Genomic DNA, 26,348 nt, shown 5'->3' with positions numbered 1-26,348 from the left:
ACTAGCCGAGAAAGAAATTAGGGAAACGACACCCTTCATAATAGACCCAAATAATATAAAGTACCTCGGTGTGACTTTAACAAAGCAAGTAAAAGATCTGTACAATAAGAACTTCAAGACTCTGAAGAAAGAAATTGAAGAAGTCCTCAGAAGATGGAAAGATCTCCCATGCTCATGGATTGGCAGGATTAATATAGTAAAAATGGCCATTTTACCAAAAGCGATCTGCAGATTCAATGCAATCCCCATCAAAATACCAATCCAATTCTTCAAAGAGTTAGACAGAACAATTTGCAAATTCATCTGGAATAACAAAAAACCCAGGATAGCTAAAGCTATCCTCAACAATAAGAGGACTTCAGGGGCAATCACTATCCCTGAACTCAAGCCGTATTACAGAGCAATAGTGATAAAAACTGCATGGTATTGGTACAGAGACAGACAGATAGACCAATGGAATAGAATTGAAGACCCAGAAATGAACCCACACACCTATGGGCACTTGATTTTTGACAAAGGAGCCAAAACCATCCAATGGAAAAAAGATAGCATTTTCAGCAAATGGTGCTGGTTCAACTGGAGGTCAACATGTAGAAGAATGCAGATCGAACCATGCTTATCACCCTGTACAAAGCTTAAGTCCAAGTGGATCAAGGACCTCCACATCAAACCAGACACACTCAAACTAATAGAAGAAAAACTAGGGAAGCATCTGGAACACATGGGCACTGGAAAAAATTTCCTGAAAACCAATGGCTTATGCTCTAAGATCAAGAATCGACAAATGGGATCTCATAAAACTGCAAAGCTTCTGTAAGGCAAAGGACACTGTGGTTAGGACAAAATGGCAACCAACAGATTGGGAAAAGATCTTTACCAATCCTACAACAGATAGAGGCCTTATATCCAAAATATACAAAGAACTCAAGAAGTTAGACCGCAGGGAGACAAATAACCCTATTAAAAAATGGGGCTCAGAGCTAAACAAAGAATTCCCAGCTGAGGAATGCCGAATGGCTGAGAAACACCTAAAGAAATGTTCAACATCTTTAGTCATAAGGGAAATGCAAATCAAAACAATCCTGAGATTTCACCTCACACCAGTGAGAATGGCTAAGATCAAAAACTCAGGTGACAGCAGATGCTGGAGAGGATGTGGAGAAAGAGGAATACTCCTCCATTGTTGGTGGGGTTGCAGACTGATACAACCATTCTGGAAATCAGTCTGGAGGTTCCTCAGAAAATTGGACATTGAACTGCCTTAGGATCCAGCTATACCTCTCTTGGGCGTATACCCAAAAGATGCCCCAACATATAAAAAAGACACGTTCTCCACTATGTTCATAGCAGCCTTATTTATAATAGCCAGAAGCTGGGAAGAACCCAGATGCCCTTCAACAGAGGAATGGATACAGAAAATGTGGTACATCTACACAATGGAATATTACTCAGCTATCAAAAACAATGACTTTATGAAATTCGTAGGCAAATGGTTGGAACTGGAAAATATCATCCTGAGTGAGCTAACCCAATCACAGAAAGACACACATGGTATGCACTCATTGATAAGTGGCTATTAGCCCAAATGCTTGAATTACCCTAGATGCCTAGAACATATGAAACTCAAGACAGATGATCAAAATGTGAATGCTTCACTCCTTCTTTAAAAGGGGAACAAGAATACCCTTGGCAGGGAATAGTGAGGCAAAGATTAAAACAGAGACTGAAGGAACACCTTCAGAGCCTGCCCCACATGTGGCCCATACAGATACAGCCACCCAATTAGACAAGATGGATGAAGCAAAAAAGTGCAGGCCGACAGGAGCCAGATGTAGATCGCTCCTCAGAGACACAGCCAGAGTACAGCAAATACAGAGGTGAATGCCAGCAGCAAACCACTGAACTGAGAATAGGACCTCCGTTGAAGGAACCAGAGAAAGAACTGGAAGAGCTTGAAGGGGCTCGAGACCCCATATGTACAACAATACCAAGCAACCAGAGCTTCCAGGGACTAGGCCACTACCTAAAGATTATACATGGACTGACCTTGGACTCTGACCTCATAGGTAGCAATGAATATCCTAGTAAGAGCACCAGTGGAAGGGGAAGCCATGGGTCCTGCTAAGACTGAACCCCCAGTGAACTAGACTGTTGGGGGAGGGCGGCAATGGCGGGAGGGTGGGGAGGGGAACACCCATAAGGAAGGGGAGGGGGGAGGGGGATGTTTGCCGGGAAACCGGGAAAGGGAATAACACTCGAAATATATATAAGAAATACTCAAGTTAATAAAAAAAATGGATTAGAGAACTAAACAAGAAATTCTCAAAAGAGGAATCTCAAATGCCAGACATACAGTTAAAATACTGCTCAGTTTCATTTGTCATGAGAGAAATGTAAATCACAATGACTCTGAGAATCCATCCTACACCTGCAAGAACGATGAACAGAAGCTGTAAATAGTGATATTTTGACGTCTTCCTTTCCAATCTGTATCCCTTTGACTTCCCTTTGTTGTCTGTTGCTCTGGCTAGGACTTCGAGAACTATATTGAATAAGTAGGGAGAGCGTAGAAAGACTTATATAGTCCCTGATTTTAGTGGGATTGCTTCAAGTTTCTCTTCATTATGTTTGCTGTTGGCTACTGATTCGCTGATTATTACTTTTACTATTTTTAGGTATAGCCCTTGAATGCCTGACCTTTCCAAGACTTTTAAAATGAAGGGGGTATTGAAATTTGTCAAATGCTTTCTTGGCATGTAACCCTTTTTCTTTTTTGAGGTTTTTTTTTTTGCATAGTGGATTATGTTGATGGATTTCCATATATTGTACCATCCCTGCATCCCTCAGATGGAACCTACTTGATCATTGACGAATGATCATTTTGAGGTGTTCTTGGATTCAGTATGCATCAACTTTATTAAGTATTTTTACATTGGTATACATAGGGAAATTTGTCTGAAGTTTTCTTTCTTTGTTGGGTCTTTCTGTGGTTTTGGTTAAAATGTAATTGTGATTTTATAGAAGGAATTTGGTAGTGTTTCCTTCTGTTTCTATTTGTTGAATAGTTTTGACAGTATTGGTATTAGGTTTTCTATGAATGTTTAATAGAATTCAGCACTAAACCCATCTGGTTGGGCTTTTTACGGTTGGGAGGCATGTAATGACTGCTTCTGTTTCTTTAGGAGTTATGGGACTGTTTAGATGGTTTATCTGATCCTGATTTAACTTTGGTACCTGGTATATATCTAGAATATTGTCCACTTCATCCAGATTATCCAGTTTTGTTGAATATAGGCATCTGTAGTACGATCTGATGATTTTTTTTAAATTTCCTCGGATTCTGTTCTTATGTCTCCCTTTTAATTTCTGATTTTTTTTTTAATTTGGAGACACTCTCTGTGCTCTCTCTTTAGTGTGGCTAAGAGTTTATGCCTCTTAGGTGTATTCACTTCTTTTTGTTCTATAGCTTTTAGGTGTGCTGTCAAGCTCCTGAGGTATGCTTTCTCCTGTTTCTTTTTGCAGGCACTTATAGCTATGAATTTTCCTTTAGCACTGTTTTCATTGTGTCCCATAATATTGAGTATGCAGTGCCTTCATTGTCGTTAATTTCTAAAAGTCTTTAATTTTTTTCTTTATTTCTTCCTTGACCAGGTTATTATTGAGTAGAGTGTTGTTCAACTTCTACGTGTATGTGGGATTTCTGTCATTTTTTTTGTTGTTATTGAAGACCAGCCTTAGTCTGTGGTAATCTGATAGGATGCATGGGATTATGTAAATCTTCTTATGTCTTTTGAGGCATATTTTGTGACTGATTATGTGGTCAATTTTGGAGAAAGTACCATGAGGTGATGAGAAGGAGGTATATTCTTATGTTTTGGGATGAAATGTTCTAAAAATATCTGTTAAATCCATTTGGATCACAACTTCTGCTAGTTTCTCTATGTGTCTGGTTAGTTTCTTTTTCCATGATTTGTCCATTGATGAGAGTGAGGTGATCAAATCTCCAACTATTTTTGTGTGAGGTACAATGTGTGCTTTGAGCCTTAGTAAGGTTTCTTTGATAAATTTAGGTGCCCTTGCATTTGGAGCATAGACATTCAGGATATGATAGTATACTTAAGTGACCCCAAAATAGTAGTTCAATCAGAGAACTACCAAGCATGATAAACAACTTTAGCACAGTGGCTGTGTATTTGTACAAAATTAATTCAAACAAATCAGCTGCATTCCTCCAATCAACAGATAAATAGGCTGAAAAATAAATTAGGCAAATGACACCCTTCAAAATTGTCACAGATACCATAAAATACCTCAGTGTGATGATAACCAAGCAAGTGAAACATCTGCATGATGACAACTTCTACCTCCTCTCTTCCCATTTTCATCAGTCCTATTGATCCTGAATCATTCAGGTAAGCTTTGCTTCCCAAAACCATCTTTCCTGTAAGCTGAATATTCTCAGGTAGGCCAAGCTGTCATAAGCAGACTGCTATCCACTCTGGGCATCTACCTCCACATTTCCCCCTGCCACACACACACTTTTTCCATTCACCTTTATCATACCTGCATAGTCTGAGTCATACTGGTTAGCTGTTCTTTCAACACGCAACTTTGCTGCTTGCTGAGTTTTCTGGGACACTTCAAGCTTCCCTGAATAGTCCCTATCTCTGCTGTCCCATCATTCTCCCCCATGTCTCTGCCTAACTTCATCAGACCTGCTAAGCCTGAACCATACACAGACCTGCTAACTCCTTTCACAATACCTACTGCAAGAGAAACATCTCGGGACCAACACAATCCAGGGAAATATGATACTTCAATGTTCAGCTACTCTATTATAGCAAGACCTACATATCCTAACAAAACTCAAGAAAAAGAAAATAACTAATTTTAAAAGGATGATACAACACTTTAAAGAAGTAACAAATTGCTCAATGCAATCACTCAAATACAATCAAATTTGTGGAGATCTTTAAAGTTGTTATAAATAATTCTCTTAAAGAAATATGGGAAAATACAGTTAAACAGGTGAAACAAATTAATAAAACTGTGCAATACCTGAAAGTAGAGATAAGAGCAATAAAGAAACACAAACTGAGGGAATCCTAACCCTGGAGATGGAAAGCCCAGGGAAGAGAACAGATGCAAGCATCACCAACCAAATACAAGAGGTCAAAGAGAGAATCTCAGGCATAGAAAGCACAAAAGAAGAATTTGATTCATCAGTCAAAGTAAATGTTAAATCTAAAAAGTCACTGACATCAGACAGTCAGAAAATTTGTAAAAATAATAGGAAAAGAAAAATGTGAAGAAACTTAGCTCCAAGGACCAGAAAATATTTTCAACAAAATAATACAAAAAAATTCCCAACTTAATGAAAGAGATGCCTATTAACATACAAGAAGCTTATAGAACCACAAGTAGAATGTGCCAGAAAAGAAAATCCTCCTGCCATAGTAATCAAAACACAAAATTTATAGAACAACAACAACAAAATACCTAAAGCAGCAAGATGAAAAAAAATCCAGGTAACATATAAAAGCAGACCTATCAGAATTACAACTGATTTCTCAACAGAGACTCTGAAAGCTGGATATCTAACAACCTCTAAAAAACTAGAGATGCCAACCTACACTATTGTACCCAGCAAAACATTCAATCACTATGGATAGAGAAAATAAGATTATTTCAAAACACATTCAAATAGAAACAATATATACCCATCAATGTAGCCTTATAGAAAATACTAGAAAGAAAACTCCAATGCAAGGAGGATAATTACATCCTAAAAAGCACAGGGAATAATTATTTCCACATGGGCAAAATCAAGGAAAGACCATGAACACACACACGCATACACACACACACACACACACACACACACACACACACACACTACACACAAACGCGCGCGCGCGCAAGTGCATGAATAAATGGTTTTACTGTGAAGAGTTTGATATGTGATTTAAGCTTTAGCATTGTTTCTTTAACAAAGGAAGGTGACTTGTGTTTAGGAGTTACATCAAAATAACAGAAATTAACAATCACTAGTCATTAATATCTCTCGACATCAATGGACTCAAAGATACAGCCAATGATCCATTATTCTTCTGTATACAATAAACATGACTCAGCAATAACGGTAGACATTACCTCAGGAAAATTGCTGGAAAAATGTTTCCCAAGACAAAGTACTCAAGAGGTGGGAGTAACCATCTAATAAAATGGACTTTCAAACAAAATTAATTAAAAGAGATAGGAAAAGACATTTCATACTTATCAAAGGAAAAAAATGTATCAAATTGATATATCAATTCTGAACATATATGTGCCAAACACAATGGCACCCATTTTTGTAAAAGAAACATTGCTAACACTTAAATTACACCTTGAACCCCATCCATTAATAGTGGAAAATTTCAACACCTCACTTTCTCTAATTGATAGGTCATCCATACAAAAACTAAACAGAGAAATTTGAAACCAACAGACATTTTTAATCAAATGGACCTAACAGACATCTATAGAATATTTAATCCAAGCACAAAACCTTCTTCTCAGCACCTCATGGGTCTTTCTCTAAAACTGACCATGTAGTCTCTTACAAAGGGAGCATCAGTGGATATCAGAAAATTGAAATAATGCCTTGTATTTTATTAGACCAACACGTATTGAATCTGGACTTCAGCAAAAACAGAAACAAAAAGAAAGGTTGCACCCTTATGGAAACTGAACAACCGTCTACTCAATAATCTCTGGGACAGGAAAGAAATAAAGACTTTCACGAAATCAACGAAAATGAAGGCATAGCATAACCTAATTCATTGGATACAGTTAAAGCAGATCTAAAGGAAATTTCATAGCATTATGTGCCTCCATGAAGAAACGAGAAAGTTCTAATGCTAGCAATTTAAGAGTATACCTGAAAACTCTAGAAAATAAGAAGTAGCACATTGAAGAAAAGGAAAAGGTAGGAAATAAAGAAATGTTCAACATACTGAGTCATCAGAAAAATGAAATTCAAAATGACTCTGTGATTCTGTCTTTTATCTATGTGATTGGCTAATATCAGAAACTCAATAACAACGTACACTGGAATGAATTATAATAAGGAGAACACTCATTCAATTCTGGTGTTAGTGTAAAATTGTACAACCACTTGTAAATCAATTATATTGTCTCTAAAACTTGGGGATAGTTCTTACTCAAGACCCAGCTATACCACTCCTGGATATATACCCAAAAGATGCTGCACAATGCCCCAAAGACACTTTTTCTACTGTGTTTATATCTTCATTTGTAATAGCCAGAAGCAGAAATGAACCCAGATGTCTCTAAACTGGAGGTTGGATAAAGAAAATGAAATACATTTATACAATTGAGAACTATTCAGCTATTAAAAGTGAGAGCACTGGGCTCCATCTCTCATAGTTATTGCAGCACATTAATTGGGACAGTACCTGGCAACTCTGCCTCACATAGGAAAGTCAACTAAACCTGGGCAAAATACATCCTAAAAAGCCGAGAGGTAAAATATCCTCATATGTATTCTTTGTGAAAACGTGCCGGAAGGACCACAAGACGAAGCACCAGATGTTTCAGTTAACTTCTCTGAGTTCTCCCAGAAGTGCTCAGAGAGGTGGAATCCAATGTCTTCTAAATAAAAGAGAAATTTGATGACATGACAAAGGCTAACAAGGCTAATTATGAAAGAGAAATGAAAACCTACATCCCCCTTCAAAAAGGATACCAAAAAGAATTCCAAGAAGCCGAATGCTGGACAATACCATCCTCTGCTACATATGTGTCTGGAGTCATGGGTCCCTCCATGTGTACTCATTGATTGGTGCTTTAGTCCCTCGGAGTTCTCATGGGGTCTGGTTGCTTGATACTTCCTATGGAATTGCAAACCCTTCAGGTCTTTCAGTCTTTTCTTTAACTCCTCTTTTGGAGTCCCCTTGTTCAGTCCTATGCTTAGCTGCAATCATCCTTGTCTGTATCAGTAGGGCTCTGGCAGAGATTCTCAGGGGATACCAATATCTGGCTCCTTTCAGCAAGTACTTCTTGGCATCATCAATAGTGACTGTGTTTGATGGATGTATGTGGGATGGATTCCCAGGTGGGCCAGTTCCTGGATGACCTTTTCTTCAGTCCCTGCTCCATTCTTTGTCCCTTTATTTCCTCTCATGACTATTTTGTTCTCCCCTCTAAGAAGAAATGAAGCATCCACATTTAGGTTTTCCTTCTTCTTGGACTTCATATTTTTATTTTCACTTCTCTCTGATTCAGCTTATATGAAGTTAGTTGTTGTTCTTTCACTGATTTTCACTTGTAATTGCAAAAAAGCAGATGTTTAGGTGGCAATCTCAATGCTAAGTAAATACTTTTTTTTCAATTAGGAAAATATAAGAGCATCATGAAATTTGAAGGCAAATATATAGAGTAGAAAATATTATTCTGAGGGAGAGATAAACCTTCAGAGTGGCAGACACACCTGGGAAGCCAGAAGAGACTACACTCTGCCACATTTCTGACTCCAGAGAAAAACACCTAATGCCATCTGGGAACCAGGTGCACTGGGGCCCTGGGAAAAAGCAGCGTAGGCCCTCCTGGTTGCCACCCTCATGGAGAGCTCAAAAGCAGCCCCCCAGGAGTCACTTTAGCCTCAGGACCACAGGTAAGACCAATTTTTCTACTCCAAGTGACCTGCCTGGTGGATTCAGGACACAGAGAGGCAAAATTCCTCTGGGACTGGACACTTCCTGTTTTTAGCTGGAGCCCCACCTCACTGATCCTGACCCACAGATCCTTGCTCCCAAACTCCTTGGGAGAGAGAGCTCACCACCCCAACAGGTGGGCACTCCTGAGACTGCAGACCTGGAGAGACCACCAATACTGCCCACCACTGCCCACATCCCTGGCCCAAGAGGAAACTGTATAGGGCCTCTGGGTAGAGGAAGATAGGGGCACTCAAGCAGCAGGTCTCCTGCGGTCCAGACACCTCCCTGATCTGAAGGAACCTGATTGAAAGCTCTCTACACTCAAATCCCATGGGAGGGAGAGCTAAAATTTCAGAGGGACAAACACACCTGGGAAGCCAGAAGAGACTGCACTCGGTCCACTTTTCTGACTCCTGAGGAAAACACCGAATGCCATCTGGGACCCTGGTGCACAGGGGCCCTGGAAAAAGGCTACTTACTGCCCTCATGGAGAGCTGAAAAGCAGCCACCCTAGGAGCAACTTCAGCCGAGGGGCCACAGGTAAGACCAACTTTTCTGTTCCAAGCTGCCTGCCTGGTGGACTCAGGACACAGGCCCACAGGAACAGCTGAAAATCACTAGACAGTAAAGACGACATGCCCGAAAGTAGAACACTCTGTTCCCATAACTGGCTGAAAGAAAACTGGAAAACAGGTCTACAGCACTCCTGACACACAGGCCTATAGGACTGTTTAGCCACTGTCAGAAATAGCAGAACAAGGTTACACCAGAGACAACCTGATGGCGAGAGGCAAGCACAGAAACCCAAGCAACAGAAACCAAGAATACATGGCATCATCAGAGCCCAATTCTCCCACCAAAACAAACACTGAATATCCAAACACACCAGAAAAGCAAGATCTAGATTTAAAATCACATTTGATCATGATAATGGAGGACTTTAGGAAACACATAAAGAACTCCCTTAGAGAAACACAGGAAAACATAAATAAACAAGTAGAAGCCTATAGAGAGAAATCACAAAAATCCCTGAAAGAATTACAGGAAAATGCAATCAAACAGGTGAAGGAAATAAAAATGGAAATAGAAGCAATAAAGAAAGCAGAAAGGGAGACAACCCTAGATATAGAAAACCAAAGGTAGAGACAAGGAGCTGTAGATGCACGCATCACCAACAGAATACAGGAGATAGAAGAGAGAATCTCAGGAGCAGAAGATTCCATAGAAATCATAGACACAACTGGCAAAGATAATGTAAAATGGAAAAAGCTACTGGTCCAAAACATACAGGAAATCCAGGACACAATGAGAAAATCAAACCTAAGGATAATAGGTATAAAAGAGACTGAATATTCCCAGATCAAAGGACCAGTAAATATCATCAACAAAATCATAGAAGAAAACTTCCCTAACCTAAAGAAAGAGATGCCCATAAACATACAAGAAGCCTACAGAACTCCAAATATATTGGACCAGAAAAGAAACTCCTCCTGTCATATAATAGTCAAAACACCAAATGCACAAAACAAAGAAAGAATATTAAAAGCAGTAAAGGAAAAATGTCAAGTAACATATAAAGGCAGACCTATCAGAATCGCACAAGACTTCTCACCAGAGACTATGAAAGCCAGAAGATCCTGGACATATGTCATACAGACACTAAGAGAATACAAATGCCAGCCCATCTTACTGTATCCAACAAAACTCCCAATTAACATAGATGGAGAAACTAAGATATTCCATGAAAAAACCAAATTTACACGATTTCTTTCTAAAAATCCAGCCCTACAATGGATAATAAATGGTAAAGCCCAACATAAGGGAGCAAGCTAAACCCTAGAAAAAGCAAGAAACTAATCGTCTTGGCAAAAAAACAAAGCAAAGAAAAGCACACCAACATAATCTCACATCCAAATATGAATATAACAGAAAGCAACAATCAATGTACCTTAATATCTCTCAATATCAATGGATTCAACCTCCCAATAAAAAGATATAGATTGGGGGCTTCTCCATGAGATAAGAATAAAGTATCACTCATAGCAAGAAAAAAAAAGATATAGATTAACAAACTGGATATGCAATGAGGACCCTGCATTCTGCTGCCTACAGGAAACACACCTTAGAGACAAAGACAGACATTACCTCAGTTTGAAAGGCTGGAAAACAATTTCCAGGCAAATGGTCTGAAGAAGGAAGCTACAGTAGCCATTCTTATATCGGATAAAATCAATTTTCAACTAAAATTAATCAAAAAAGTTAAGGAAGGACACTTCATATTCATTAAACGAAAAATCCACTAAGATGAACTCTCAATCCTAAATATCTATGCTCCAAATACAAGGGCAGCTACATACATAAAAGAAACCTTACTAAAGCTAAAAGCACATATTGCATCCCACACAATAATAATAGGAGATTTCAATACCCCACTCTCATCAATGAACAGATCACGGAAACAGAACTTAAACAGAGACATAGACAGCCTAAGAGAAGTCATGAACCAAATGGACTTAACAGATATTTATAGAACATTCTATCCTAAAATAAAAAGATATACCTTCTTCTTACCACCTCATGGTACTTTCTCCAAAATTGACCATATAATTGGTCATAAAACAGGCCTCAACAGATAAAGAAATATAGAAATAATCCCATGCGTCCTATCAGACCACCATGGGCTCAAGCTGGTCTTCAACAACAATAAGGGAAGAACGCCCACGAATACATGGAAGGTGAACAATGCTCTACTCAATGATAACCTGGTCAAGGAAGAAATAAAGAAAGAAATTAAAGACTTCTTAGAATTTAATGAAAATGAAGCTACAACATACCCAAACTTATGGGACACAATGAAAGCTGTGCTAAAAGGAAAACTCATAGTTCTGAGTGCCTGCAGAAAGAAACAGGAGAGAGCATATATCAGCAGCTTGATAGCACACCTCAAAAATTTAGAACAAAAAGAAGCAAATACACCGAGCAGGAGTAGAAGGCAGGAAATAATCAAACTCAGAGCTGAAATCAACAAAGTAGAAACAAAAAGGACTATACAAAGAATCAACAGAACCAAAAGTTGGTTCTTTGAGAAAATCAGCAAGATAGATAAACCCTTAGGCAGACTAATGAGAGGACACAGAGAGTGTTTCCAAATTAACAAAATCAGAAATGAAAAAGGAGACATAACTACAGAATCAGAGGAAATTAAAAAAAATCATCAGGTCCTACTACAAAAGCCTATATTCAACAAAACTTGAAAATCTGCAGGAAACGTACAATTTCCTAGACATATACCAGGTACCAAAGTTAAATCAGGAACACATAAACCTTTTAAACAAATCCATACATCCTAAAGAAAAAGAAGCAGTCATCAAAGGTCTCCCAACCAAAAAGAGCCCAGGTCCAGACGGGTTTACTGCAGAATTCTATCAAACCTTCATAGACGATCTCATACCAATACTATCCAAACTATTCCACAAAATTGAAACAGATGGAGCGCTAAGAAATTCCTTCTATGAAGGCACAATTACTCTTATACCTAAACCACACAAAGACCGACAAAGAAAGAGAACTTCAGACCAATTTCACTTATGAATATCGATGCAAAAATACTCAATAACATTCTGGCAAACCGAATCCAAGAGCACATCAAAACAATCATCCACCATGATCAAGTAGGCTTCATCCCAGGCATGCAAGGATGGTTTAATATATGGAAAACCATCAACATAATTCATTATATAACAAAGTGAAAGATAAGAACCACATGGTCATTTCATTAGATGCTGAGAAAGCATTTGACAAAATTCAACACCCCTACATGATACAAGTCCTAGAAAGAATAGGAATTCAAGGCCCATACCTAAACATAATAAAAGCCATATACAGCAAACCAGTTGCTAACATTAAACTAAATGGAGAGAAACCTGAAGCAATCCCACTGAAATCAGGGACTAGACAAGGCTGCCCACTCTCTCCCTACTTATTCAATATAGTTCTTGAAGTTCTAGCCAGAGCAATCAGACAACAAAAGAAGATCAAAGGGGTAGAGATTAGAAAAGGAGAAGTCAAGCTCTCTTTTTCCAGCTGGAACCATGGAGGCTGTACCAGAGAAGAAAAAGAAGGTTGCCGCTGTGCCAGGAACCCTTAAGAAGAAAAAGGTTCCTGCCATGCCAGAAACCCTTAAGAAAAAGCGAAGGAATTTCGCATAGTTGAAGGTCAAGCACCTGAGGAAGAAGTTTGCCCTGAAGACACTGTGAAAGGCAAGGAGGAAGCTCATCTATGAGAAGGCAAAGCACTATCACAAGGAGTACAGACAGATGTACCGGACTGAGATTCGCATGGATAGGATGGCAAGGAGATCTGGGAACTTCTATGGCCCGCAGAACCAAAATTGACCTTTGTCATCAGAATCCGAGGTATCAATGGAGTGAGCCCAAAGGTGCGCAAGGTGCTGCAGCTGCTTCGTCTCTGGCAGATCTTCAATGGCACTTCTGTGAAGCTCAACAAGGCTTCAGTGAACATGCTGAGGATCGTGGAGCCGTACATTGCATGGGGGTACCCCAACCTGAAGTCAGTAAACGAGCTCATCTACAAGCGAGTCTATGGCAAAATCAATAAAAAGCGCCTTGCCTTGACAGATAACTCCTTGATTGCTCGATCTCTTGGTAAATTTGGCATCATCTGCATGGAGGATCTAATTCAGGGGATCTATACAGTTGGAAAATGCTTTAAGGAAGCAAATAACTTCCTATGGCCCTTCAAACTATCTTCCCCATGAGGTGGAATGAAGAAAAAGACAACTCACTTTGTTGAAGGTGGAGATGCTGGCAACAGGAAGACCAGATAAACAGGCTTATTAGACGGACGAACTAAGGTATTGCCCGTGGTATTTTTATAATCTGGTCGATTAATAAACAGTCACAGCTCGGCAAATTAAAAAAAAGAAAAGAAAAGGAGAAGTCAAAATATCACTATTTGCAGATGATATGATAATATATTTAAGTGATCCCAAAAGTTCCACCAGAAAACTACTAAACCTGATAAACACCTTCAGCAAAGTGGCTGGGTATAAAATTAGCTCAAATATGTCGGTAGCCTTCCTCTACACAAAAGAGAAACAAGTCGAGAAAGAAATTAGGGAAATGACATCCTTCATAATAGTCCCAAATAATATACAATACCTCGGTATGACTTTAACCAAGCAAGTGAAAGATCTGTATGATAAGAACTTCAAGCCTCTGAAGAAAGAAATTGAAGAAGATCTCAGAAGATGGAAAGATCTCCCATGCTCTTGGATTGGCAGGATTAATACAGTAAAAATGGCCATTTTGCCAAAAGCTATCTACAGATTCAATGCAATCCCCATCAAAATAGCAATCCAGTTCTTCAGAGAGATAGACAGAACAGTTTCCAAATTCATCTGGAATAGCAAAAACTCAGAATAGTTAAAACTATCCTCAACAATAAAAGGACTACCAGGGGAAACACTATCCCTGAACTAAAATAGTATTACAGAGCAATAGTGATAAAAACTGCATGGTATTGGAGCAGAGACAGACATATAGACCAGTGGAATAGAATTGAAGACCCAGAAATGAACCCACACACCTATGGTCACTTGATTTTTGACAAAGGAGCCAAAACCATCCAATAGAAGAAAGAAAGCATTTTCAGGAAATGGTGCTGGTTCAACTGGAGGTCAGCATGTAGAAGAATGCAGATCGATCCATGCTTATCACCCTGTACAAAGCTTGAGTCCAAGTGGATCAAGCACCTCCACATCAAACCAGATACACTCAAACTAATAGAAGAAAAAGTGGGGGTTGGGGATTTAGCTCAGCGGTAGAGCGCTTGCCTAGCGAGCGCAAGGCCCTGGGTTTGGTCCCCAGCTCCGGAAAAAAAAAAAGAAAAAAAAAAAAAAGAAAAAAGAAAAAAAAAAGTGGTGAAGCATCTCGAACACATGGGCACTGCAGAAAATTTCCTGAACAAAACAACAATGGCTTATGCTCTAAGATCAAGAATCAACAAATGGGACCTCATAAAACTGCATAGCTTCTGTAAGGCAAAGGACACTGTTGTTAGGACAAAACAGCAACCAACAGATTGAGAAAAGATCTTTACCAATCCTACAACTGATAGAGGGCTTATATCCAAAATATACAAAGAACTCAAGAAGTTAGACTGCAGGGAGACAAATAACCCTATTAAAAAATGGGGTTCAGGGGTTGGGGATTTAGCTCAGTGGTAGAGCGCTTGCCTAGCAAGCGCAAGGCCCTGAGTTCGGTCCCCAGCTCTGACAAAAAGAAACATGAAAAAAAATGGGGTTCAGAGCTAAACAAAGAATTCACAGCTGAGGAATGCCGAATGACTGAGAAACACCTAAAGAAATGTTCAACATCTTTAGTCATAAAGAAATGCAAATCAAAACAACCCTGAGATTTCACCTCACACCAGTGAGAATGGCTAAGATCAAAAACTCAGTGACAGCAGATCCTGTCGAGGAGGTGGAGACAGAAGAACACTCCACCATTGTTTGTGAGATTGCAGACTGGTATATCCATTCTGGAAATCAGTCTGGAAGTTCCTCAGAAAATTGGATATTGAACTACCTGAGGGCCCAGATATACCTCTCTTTGGCATATACCCAAAAGATGCCCCAACATATAACAAAGACACGTGCTCCACTATGTTCATAGCAGCCTTATTTATAATAGCCAGAAGCTGGAAAGAACCCAGATGCCCTTCAACAGAGGAATGGATACAGAAAATTTGGAACATCTACACAATGGAATATTACTCAGCCATCAAAAACAATGACTTTATGAAATTCATAGGCAAATGGATGGAACTGGAAAATATCATCCTGAGTGAGGTAATCCAATCACAGAAAAACATACATGGTATGCACTCATTTGGCTATTAGCCCAAATGCTCGAATTACCCTAGATGCACAGAACACATGAAATTCAAGAAGGATGGCCAAAATGCGAATGCTTCACTCCTTCTTTAAATTGGGAACAAGAATACGCTTGGGAGGGAATACAAAGGCAAAGTTTAGAAGAGAGGCAGAAGGAACACCCATTTAGAGCCTGCCCAATAAGTGGCCCTTTCATATATAGCCATCAAACTAGATAAGATGGATGATGCAAAGAAGTGCAGGCTGACAGGAACCGGATGTATAGCTCTCCTGAGAGACACAGCCATAATACAGCAATTACATAGGTGAATGCCATCATTAAACCACTGAACTGAGGACGGGACCACCGTTGAAGGAATCAGAGAAAGAACTGGAAGAGCTTGAAGGGGCTCGAGACCCTATATGTACAACAATGCCAACCAACCAGAGCTTCCAGGGACTAAGCCACTACCTAAGACTATACATGGACTGACCCTGGACTCTGACCTCATAGGTAGCAATGAATATCCTAGTAAGAGCACCAGTGGAAGGGGAAGCCCTGGGTCCTGCTAAGACTGAACCCCCAGTGAACTAGATTGTTGTGGGGAGGGCGACAAGGGGGGGAGGATGGGGAGGGGAACACCCGTAGAGAAGGGGAGGGGGATGTTGACCTGAAACCGGGAAGGGGAATAACAGTCAAAATGTAAAGAAGAAATACTCAAGTTAATAAAGATGGAAAAATATATATTATTCTGAGAGGTAACCAGATGCCAAAAATCATGTATTGTCTGTACTCACTTATAAGTGAATATTAGTTTTAAAGTACAAAATTACCATGCTATAATTGAGAGATCAAAGGAAACTAAGTACCAATTAGGAGCCAATGAAAAATACTTAAATCTTATTTTGAGAGGAAAATTCTGATACCTGAAGTGGTTTGAGACTAGAAACTCTGTGAGAGAGTATTTGGAGAAGGAAAACGGGGGTAGTGATCAGGCTTAGGAAGAAGGAGAGATGAGTCTGGCAGAAAAAAAAGGAACTGTTGGGGATTCATCTCTGGAACAATCTGGAGACTTGGTTCAAGAAAGCTCCTCAGTGGCTGTGTGGGTTACCATGCTGACCCTCCTAGCACTGGGGCATATGATAGTATAAGTGGCCACATTCTATACACAGGCATGACTTCCAGGATACAAAGGGGCACACAAACTCACCCACAACACTTTGAGCCATAATTTGCCCTAACTATAATATATACCAGGATCAAGGTGGAACAGAGATTGAGTAATAGGCAAACTAAACACTGGCCCAAATTGAGACCCACTCTTGGAACAGAACTAATCCCTGAAACAATTAATGATACTCTGCGATGCTTGCAGACAGGACCTTAGCATAACTGTCCTTGAGAGCCTTCGTCTAACATCTGAGGAAAACAGATGCAAAGACACACAGCAATAAAATGAGGAGGAGCTTGAGGAATCTTGTTGAAGAGTGGGGAGAATCATTGAGGGGATCAGAGGTGTAAAGGACATCACAAGAAGACCTACAGAGTAAACTAACCTGTGCCAGTAGGAGCTCACAGAGATTAAACAACCGACCAAAGTGCATGTCTCAGATGGACCTAGAACCCCTACATATACATAGTAGACATGTAAGTTAGTCTTCCTGTGAATTTAAAAATTACATCAGGGGATGTGTCTGACCCAATTGCCTGCTTTTGGTTGCTTTCCCCCTCGCCGAGCTGCTTTGTCCAGCCTCAGTGGAAGAGGGTGCACTTATTCCTGCTACAATTTAATGAGCCAGGACAGGTTGGAGAGCCTATTGTTCTATTAGAATAAAGGGAAGGTGAAACTGAAGAGGGGAATGTGGGAGTAGAAATTGGAGAAGAGGTAAGCAGCTGTGATTAAGATGTAGATGGAATAAATTAATTAATGAAAAGTGCATTCACGATAGCATCACTGATATCTTCAGTCACTTTGTATAAGACAAAAACGTCATTAGTGGGTCAGTGAGAGATAATGAAGTGTCAGAATTGAGTAGACAAGGAAGATACAGAGAAATACATTAAAAAATAGGGTGTGCAATTTATCGTGTTTTTTTTTTTTTTTATCTCAATGGTTTATGTCAGGGCCAAGAACTGTTTTCATAGTTTATTAATTCAACACCGAAGTTTTTTTTCGTTATTGCTGTTGGCTTATCTTTTAGTAAGAAAATGTTATGGCTTCATATTTTCACATAAATCTATTAAATCATGTGACAATTTACTTTGCTGTGTAAAATTTAAGTTTTTGATGAAATTTTGCTTTGGCTTTGTTCACTGTAGTTTCTATTTTGTCTGGTACCTGTAGGTACTGCACAAAGAATCTCAATCCAAAACATGACCTGCACATACTTAATAGCACAGTCACATGAAATTGTTTCTATAGAATCTCACAGCTTTGGGAACGAAATGCTACAATAGCAAAGACACTGGAAGATGAGAGAGCCCTGTTTCTCTTACCTGGTGCTTGTGGCAGGCACCGGCTTCCCATATCTCCAGTTGCCACCATCAGTGTTCTGGGAATTTCTTCAGTGGGGCTGGTTGAGTGTTCCTGAAATGAATGAACAAATAAAAAGACCTATTGGTGTTCAATAAAATGAAAATACAGATAAATAATGCACAAAACACATCTGCCTCTTTCCATCAATAACAGCATATGATAATCTATCTCAAAGAAAACACTTAATAAAGGTAACTAGCATAACCTTCACTCGAGCATACATGCCTACTCCTCGATATACAACCAGGAATTGATATGCAATGGAACTAAACCCTGCTGACCGTTTAAATGCAGCTCACATATAGGCAACAAACAGCAAGACTGTCATTATGCTTTTCAATATTCCAGTAACAATCACCATTCATCTGGTGATAGGCATCATAATCATATGTAAAATCACATTCTTAAACAATGTGAAACAAAGAGAAGCTATTGATTCAAGGACCATTGTGTTTTAGCTATTTTTGTAGGTACCCGGGAATGTGCAATGTATTATAATTAATTTTAGTCTCTGTATCATGCCAAAACTGTCTTGTTTAGTGTCTGAAATGTCTGCAAGTTAAACTTCTTAAAGACCATTTCATTTCTCTAATTGTTCCACCTCAGGACTCACAGTCAACATTCTATTTTTAGTCCTGAATTTTACAATTTCTTCTTTCCAAAATGTGTACAGTCTGGAACTGAAGACATAGCACTCTGATAATGGCACAGATTATAGGAATTGAGCTACATCACAAATGTCTTTGCCCACTTTTCCTGTTTGTCATTGTTATGATTGCAAGAGGTAGCAATGAACAGAAGAGAATGCAGAGGCAGCAACTGAGGGAATGAAGGGAAGAAGATTATCATAAGCCAGAAGCAGAGGCAATGTAGGTGATGAAATTTATGAAAAGATCAAGATTAGCTACTGCAGTCCCTAGCCACTATATGAGTTTCAAATACTTGTCAAACCCTGAGCCTATGATTTGGAAGGCTATAACCATAACTCCTGTTAAGCTTCTTAGTAAGTCTTCATAAGACCAAAGAACCTGCAGGTAGTATATGACTCAGAGGTTGTATCTGCTTCTTTTTGTTGTTATCATTCATTAAAGCTGAAAGCTGAGGACTTGCTATTAATGTTGAAACAGTGAAACCTCTATTGGTTAATAAAGTTCACAAGAGTAATACAACATGATTGCCTAATATTGTACTTCCCTGTGTCCTCAATCCCTGGATCAACGTAGTAATTGCTCTTTTGCCCAACACTATAGTTTTTGGGTTTTTTTTTAAATCTATCAGTCCAACCTGTAGGATTAAAATGTTCCAAAGCTCCACACTGCCAGCATTAGGAGAGTTTCTTTTTGTCTGTTTGTGAGTTATGCATAGATAGAGCAAAAGACTCGATGTCAGATGTTTGGTAACACATTGTGATTCTATTTACATAAAATGTTTCTGGAAATAACCTACAAATCTTACAATATCAATTGCTTTTTAAAATTCATGACTGGGAATTTAAAATAACTGAAACTCCAATGGCACCAGTTGTTTTACATTTTAAACAAAATATAAGGTCTTTATGTGAAAAATCCATTTTTAAATTAAAATAATGGGACAGCTTGATTTAATCATAAATGAGTCATTGTAGTAAGGGTTTTCACTGCTGGCATCATCACTATAAAGTTGAGAAAAGAATCGCATAAAGGAAAATGACAGTGGCTATCAGCAACCTCATAAACAATGCCCTGTGCATATCATGATCAACAACAGTGTTCTTTATAAATTTGTGAAACAATAAAGTGTGAAAACATTGCTAGGGACCTATGTGGGATGAATCTTGCTAGATGTATAACTGAAAATAGAGAATGAGAATATTCCCAATTTTCATAATTTAATATCATAAATAAAAATATATTTCACAACTCTTCATTAAAGTAACCTAGCTAATATTTTAAATTAGTATAAGAATAAAAATTAAAATATAGTAAGCAAATTCATCACCCAAGCACTTTCAAGAGAATAATCTCTACACAGCACCCTTCAAGAGATAAAATGGATGTTAAGAAGAATGTCCTTGAAGAATTTCCAATCAAAACAGTTTCTGTTGACACAAAATCATGAGTGATTTTTCCCCCTATTTTCTATGGCTAGTTGTTAATATAAAAGCTACTTACTCCAGAGATGATAGGCCTTTGCTTCTTACCCAGTCTGGAACATTCTCATCAACAATGAAAGAGGAAGTGCATCACTGCTTATCTTGTTCTCTCTTTCTCAAGGAATCTTCTGGTCACATGAAAAACTGAACTTTTTGCAGCGACGTTTGCCTAATGCTAATTAGTTCTCTTTTCACTAGTGTAAAGTAAACCTTGCAGTGCCTAGAGTGTATAATATCGAAATGCTTCAGAAAACAACTTTTTAAATGGTGGTTGTCTGCAGGCAGCATGGTATAAACTCCTAAGTTTACAAGTCCAACTTTAATTGATTCTTGATTCTCCACAGACTCCCACTTTTTTTTTAAGGTTGGACTTACTACTAGGTTTCAGATATGTTCAGTGAGTGAAGTTCAAATGAGCCCCAACTCCAACTCCCAATTAATTCTTACAGTAAATATAAGCAATATATCACCTAGGAATATAGAAGAGAAATCCTACTGCAGAAGACATTAATCTATACTTAATGTGTTGGTGATTATAATTAAATGTTTTCCAATGAAATTTAAAGAGAGGAGGATGAAAATTAACAATATGTCTTTGTCTCACTGCAGTCCTTATGGGACATTTAACAATTCACCACTTTTTCGAAAATTCTGACATATTTCTACTTATTCCTGAACAATAAAAAAGCCCCAGACAACCACTCATATGGATCTACTGTGCCAGGAAATCATTTGACTTGTCTTTAGAATGATGTTCTTATATCTTGTTGTGATTATGTTAGAAGACTCTTGTTAAATTCTACTATACTTCAGAATATAGTAGTTTTTTTTCTAGCAAGCTAAAATCCATATCTTGCAATTTGACTTTAGTCACAGGCAGAAATAAAATAAAATAGCATTATTTGTCTTCAAGTTGACATTTTCATTTCCCACGCTCCACTTCTTTTAGTAAGTAAAAAAGTCAATGTAATGATGTCTTCAAACAATTGCCATGAGACAGCTTTAAAATTTAATCCATTATTCGTACTAAGATACTCCACATACTAATCCAAAAGTATAAACATTTTCTCCTGTCTTAGTTAAGGTTATTGCAATAAAATCTTCTGAATAAAGCAAAGAAATGTTCATAATCAACATAAAATATTAAAATTCTAAGCATTGTGTGTGATTAGTGCTCAGTGTTTCATCCCAGATGTGTCTGCACCAAAGGATACATATATTTCTGTCTTTGGGTATTTTTATTCAGAGATAGACATAAAACTTGGGCAGGTGGTTGGCTTTTGCACATTAAACAAGAGTTTATAGGGTTTAAAAACCCTATAACTTGGTGGTCATATGAAAGAGAATCAAAGCTTGCTATCAAATTCCTTTATTTTGGTTTCCAAGCTATTGTCAACCAGAGATATAAGGATAATCCTGTTAAATATAATCATTTTGATTACCAAAAATCTGCCTATAAACACATTAAAATGATCACTCTAGAACAGGCAAGGTTGTCTTATCATAAAAAAAGGTATAGGCAACACAATATGATGATTTAAGTGAAATATTATAGTTTTGTATATGTTCATGGTAGAAAACTATAGCAATGGCTTGTATGTGCTCCTTTTTTCTTTTTTTTTTCATATTTATGAACCTTTACTCTTTTTCTCACTTCCATTCATGCCTTGTTTTGTTTTTTGAAGTTTTTATTAATCAATTTATTCATTTACATTTCAAATGATACCCCCTTTTGGTTAACCCTCCACCAACCCTAATCACAGGAGCTACAGGGAGGAAGGGACCTGGGATGGAGAGGGAGTATGGGCAGGAACATGTATTAGAAAGGACATGAGACAATAAAAGAATATCAGGAAATTGAACAGAAACATGTATCAGAGGAGGATGGGGAACTGGGAGTATCAGACTCCAGGGAAGTGAAATGCTTCCAGGAGCCAATTGTGATGACTTTAGCCTAAATAACAAACAAAGGGGAGGTACAACCCATAGAGACCATCTCCAATAGATAGGCACAGCCCCCAGTAGAGGGATGCGGCCACCCATGCATCTCAAAATTTTTATCCCAGAAATGTTACTGTCTAGCAGGAAGACAGCAACAAAAAGTGTAACAGAGACAGAAAAAAGGCCATCCAGAGACCACCCCACCTAGGGATCCATTTTTTTTTCTGCAGACACCAAACCCCCACACTATTGCTGTACCATTCATGCTGTTTTGATAACATCCCTTTTCCCAAATATTCTCTTTCTATTTCAATGCCATATAGGTACACAAATGTTACAAAAATGACAGATACTAGATAGGTAGGTAGGTAGGTAGGTAGAGAGAGAGAGAGAAAGAGAGAGAGAGAGAGAGAGAGATGATAGATAGATGACAAATAGATAGATAGATGATAGATAAATAGATGGATAGATAGATAGATAGATAGATAGATAGATAGATAGATAGATAGATAGATAGATACATGCAGATAATAGAAAGCTATTGGGTTGACAAATATAGTGACTTTACATTGTGAGGAAATATGTAATATGATTTAATACAGTGTAATGATATTCCCTGTCAGTTACACCATTTTATTTGTATTCACAACCAATAAAGCCTAGTTGGTAGATCATTCTGTACTATCCATTAATTTGCCAGCATATGTAGAGACTGATTTTGCTGCCTATATTGAGAAATGACAGGAAATTTTCAGAAATGTATCTCAGACTGATTAATCTTGGCATATATGCTGTCAAGCATTGTACTATTTGACATTCTCTTCTAACATGATTGATTGAAAAATTCATTTTTCCACATGACAACTAATAATCTCCAAGGCAGTAATTTGAAGACATGTATTCTACACAGTTTTTCTGCATTGGATGATAACAAATAGGCTTACTCAATTGTGTCTATCTTTTAGAATTTGAACACAAGAGTGATGGCCAAGTTTATAGTTCATGCAGAAATAAATAAGTCTAGCTGTAATCAGATACAATACTGCATTAAAAAAAACTGAGCCCTTCACCATCATTAGCAAATTTTCTGCCCCTGTACATAACTAAATCAATATATAATGTATTAATTAGATACTTCTAATTAAATGCTTTTGGAGGGCCATCCATTTCTTCATATAGTATGCCAAAATGAAAACCTAGTTCTCCAGGTAACCAAGGGTTCACTATTACATATGTCAAAAAAAAGCCATATCATACTTAAAAGATAGCAGCTTTTTAGCCTATAGAAATACAAGTGTGGTCCATGGAAGGGCTCAGGAGGCATTTGCTGTTGACAGCTGCTGCAGGAGACTCTTGTTTTGGAGGGTTATCACCACTGGTTGGTTGTACATCCTCATTGGAAGTTTTCCTGCTTTCACCGTATGATAAGCACTAATTGGAGGCTGTATTGGGTGGGTAGAATATGAAAACATATTGGAGCAGTAATAAAAGGAGGTGAGTAAGAACATACTACATTACACACACTATAAAATTCAAAAAAAATTAAAAATGTATTCTAAAACAAAATGAATGTCTACATTCCAAAAACCGCACAGCAGAGAAATGAACAAATTCTACTCTCCTACTCTGAAGATAAAATCTTATCAACTTTCACAAAAGAGGAAACTACATTTCAAGAGGAGGAAACATCATCCCACCACCGTGTGGTTGCACAGCAGAAACACAAAAACACCACTTCCTCCTTTAAAAGGTTATTTTTTAAAAGAAATTTCTCCTCAGCAAAACACCACAGTTCAGTAAAGGCTGTTGAGTATGACTTTGTTTTTGTTTTTGTTTTTGTTTGTTTGTTTTTGTCATTTGGGATCCTTTGCTTCTATACCTCAAGGAAAAGAGTTAATCCAACATAATCTGTGTTCTGTAATGGTAAATTACACTAAAGGTAAATAGTCATTTTCAGTGCTTCACAGAAATGTGCTTTATTGCTCAGGACACAGAATTTGAGGCAAGATTTTTGATAAGACTCTAAATTCTCATAGATTCAAGCAATGGACTTTTTACACATGTGCTTGTACTTAAACACAGTCACATGCCTCTGATCATTCTTACAAAATGTCTCCATGCCATGAATTTGACTCTGTATTGTCCTCCATTTTTTACATTATTAATAAAGTGCTTCATGCAGCACAAACTGACATTAAAGATTACCTTTTCATACTTGATTATTCACCCCAGAAAACTATTAATATATGTTCAACCAAAGTTATGCACAGCAATTTCATTGCAACATGGCTCAATGTCACAATGTATAAACTCAGTGAATAATAACATATGGATCCATCCATCCACAGGAAACTGTAATGTTATTGAAGAAGAAAGCATGTTGTGCACTTTGGTGTAAATGAAGATTGTTTTGAAAAAGTCCAGTGGAGAAGATAAATAGCAGAGAATAGGGGTGGGGGCAGTGTGGAGTTCAAACAGCGAAGTAATTACCTTGCAAGTAAGATTGTTTCTGTTAAGTTCTTAAGCCTCATAGGGAATTTAAAAAACCATCAACGTGATCCATTATATAAACAAACTGAAAGAACAAAACCACATGATCATTTCATTAGATGCTGAGAAATCATTTGACAAAATTCAACACCCCTTCATGATAAAAGTCCTGGAAAGAATAGGAATTCAAGGCCCATACCTAAACATAGTAAAAGCCATATACAGCAAACCAGTTGCTAACATTAAAGTAAATGGAGAGAAACTTGAAGCAATCCCACTAAAATCAGGGACTAGACAAGGCTGCCCACTCTCTCCCTACTTATTCAATATAGTTCTTGAAGTTCTAGCCAGAGCAATCAGACAACAAAAGGAGGTCAAGGGGATACAGATCGGAAAAGAAGAAGTCAAAGTATCACTATTTGCAGATGATATGATAGTTTATTTAAGTGATCCCAAAAGTTCCACCAGAGAACTACTAAAGCTGATAAATAACTTCAGCAAAGTGGCTGGGTATAAAAAGAACAACTAAACACACAAACAAAAAGCCAGTATGTTCATACATGCTTAGAATCCCATTTCAGAAAAGACACAGATATAACTGTATGCTTAGAGTTGTATGCCCAGTTTAGCTACCTTGATAAACTTATGATGAATATGAGTCATTTTTCAATTAACAAAATCGCAGCTGAGGCCTCAGTATGGATGTCTAATAAACAAGTATGCTCCCACTACATAGCTAATACAGACACAGAACGCTGTAAGTACTAAGTTTTTCAGTTGATATGAACTATCTAAATCAATAAATGTATAGAAAAAGAACAGCATCTGATAGTCACTGAAGGCTTGAGAAGTCAGAAAGAAGGGATGACTGCTCAACATTTCTGAAGTTTCCTTAGGTATTGTGAAAATGGCTGGAAATAAACATTATGAACTAAATATATTAAATGATTTGTTCTTATATTTGTATTTTTATTGTAATAACAAATAATAAATGTTAAACTGTAGCCAGATTGCCTATTTTCAGTTTGAAAAGCTCATATTTGTCATCGTTATAAATTTTGTGGTGACTATTGACTTCCTGTTTTTAAAAAATGACCTTTCATTCTGCATATGTGCTGATCACACAGAAAATGATGGCAGAAGAAGAAAGTACCCTTGATAAGATTCTAAATTCTCATAGTTTCAAGCAATGGACTTTTTACACATGTGCTTGTACTTAAACACAGTCACATGCCTCTGATCATTCTTACAAAATGTCTCCGTGCCATGAATTTGGCTCTGTATTGTCCTTTCAGGTTTTATTTACAAGAATGTAGCACAAAATATGTCTTTTTTTCACTTTTTTATGTGAAATTAAATTCTCATGAGAAGCTGCAGATGTATGTATAATGCTAGTAAGAAAACACTGGTATGAATAAGCAGTAATAAGTAATTAAAACAGTTAATGTAGCTTGGTGATAATGCCCATGCTAAATGGGAACCCTACAGATTCTGGTATACATTCTCACCACTAAAAGGAGGAAACAGAAGAATAGAAAGAGGAATCACTGGTTTTTAGTGACAAAATACTTAACTTCCCAATGAAATTAAAATTGAATCTCTTTTGGTCCACATTCTCAACAACATTTTCAATT

The 26,348-nt window shown here is 37.8% G+C and overlaps 1 protein-coding gene and 1 pseudogene across 4 annotated transcripts in view; one reads left to right on the top strand and one right to left on the bottom strand.

The window, feature by feature from the left end:
* Adgre4 (adhesion G protein-coupled receptor E4) overlaps window positions 1-20,452 on the bottom strand; it is a 155,089-nt gene extending 134,637 nt beyond the window's left edge. For 2 of the 4 annotated variants that reach the window (XM_063267566.1, XM_039084035.2), the window contains exons 1-2: window positions 20,303-20,452; window positions 18,113-18,203 (exon numbers count right to left, since the gene is read on the bottom strand). In XM_063267566.1, the coding sequence (XP_063123636.1) occupies window positions 18,113-18,161 (49 nt within the window). In that variant the 5' untranslated portion in view covers window positions 18,162-18,203; window positions 20,303-20,452. The remainder of the gene's footprint in view (window positions 1-18,112; window positions 18,204-20,302) is intronic. The other 2 variants (XM_063267567.1, NM_001007558.2) reach the window with 2 other exon arrangements.
* LOC108351876 (60S ribosomal protein L7 pseudogene) lies at window positions 12,809-13,592 on the top strand (annotated as a pseudogene).
* Window positions 20,453-26,348: the final 5,896 nt, after the last annotated feature.

The sequence above is a fragment of the Rattus norvegicus genome, chromosome 9 (assembly GCF_036323735.1).
Source record: "Rattus norvegicus strain BN/NHsdMcwi chromosome 9, GRCr8, whole genome shotgun sequence".
Taxonomy (NCBI): Eukaryota; Metazoa; Chordata; class Mammalia; order Rodentia; family Muridae; genus Rattus; species Rattus norvegicus.
Note: the sequence above shows the minus strand (reverse complement) of the source record. Positions and strands in the feature narration are given on the sequence as shown.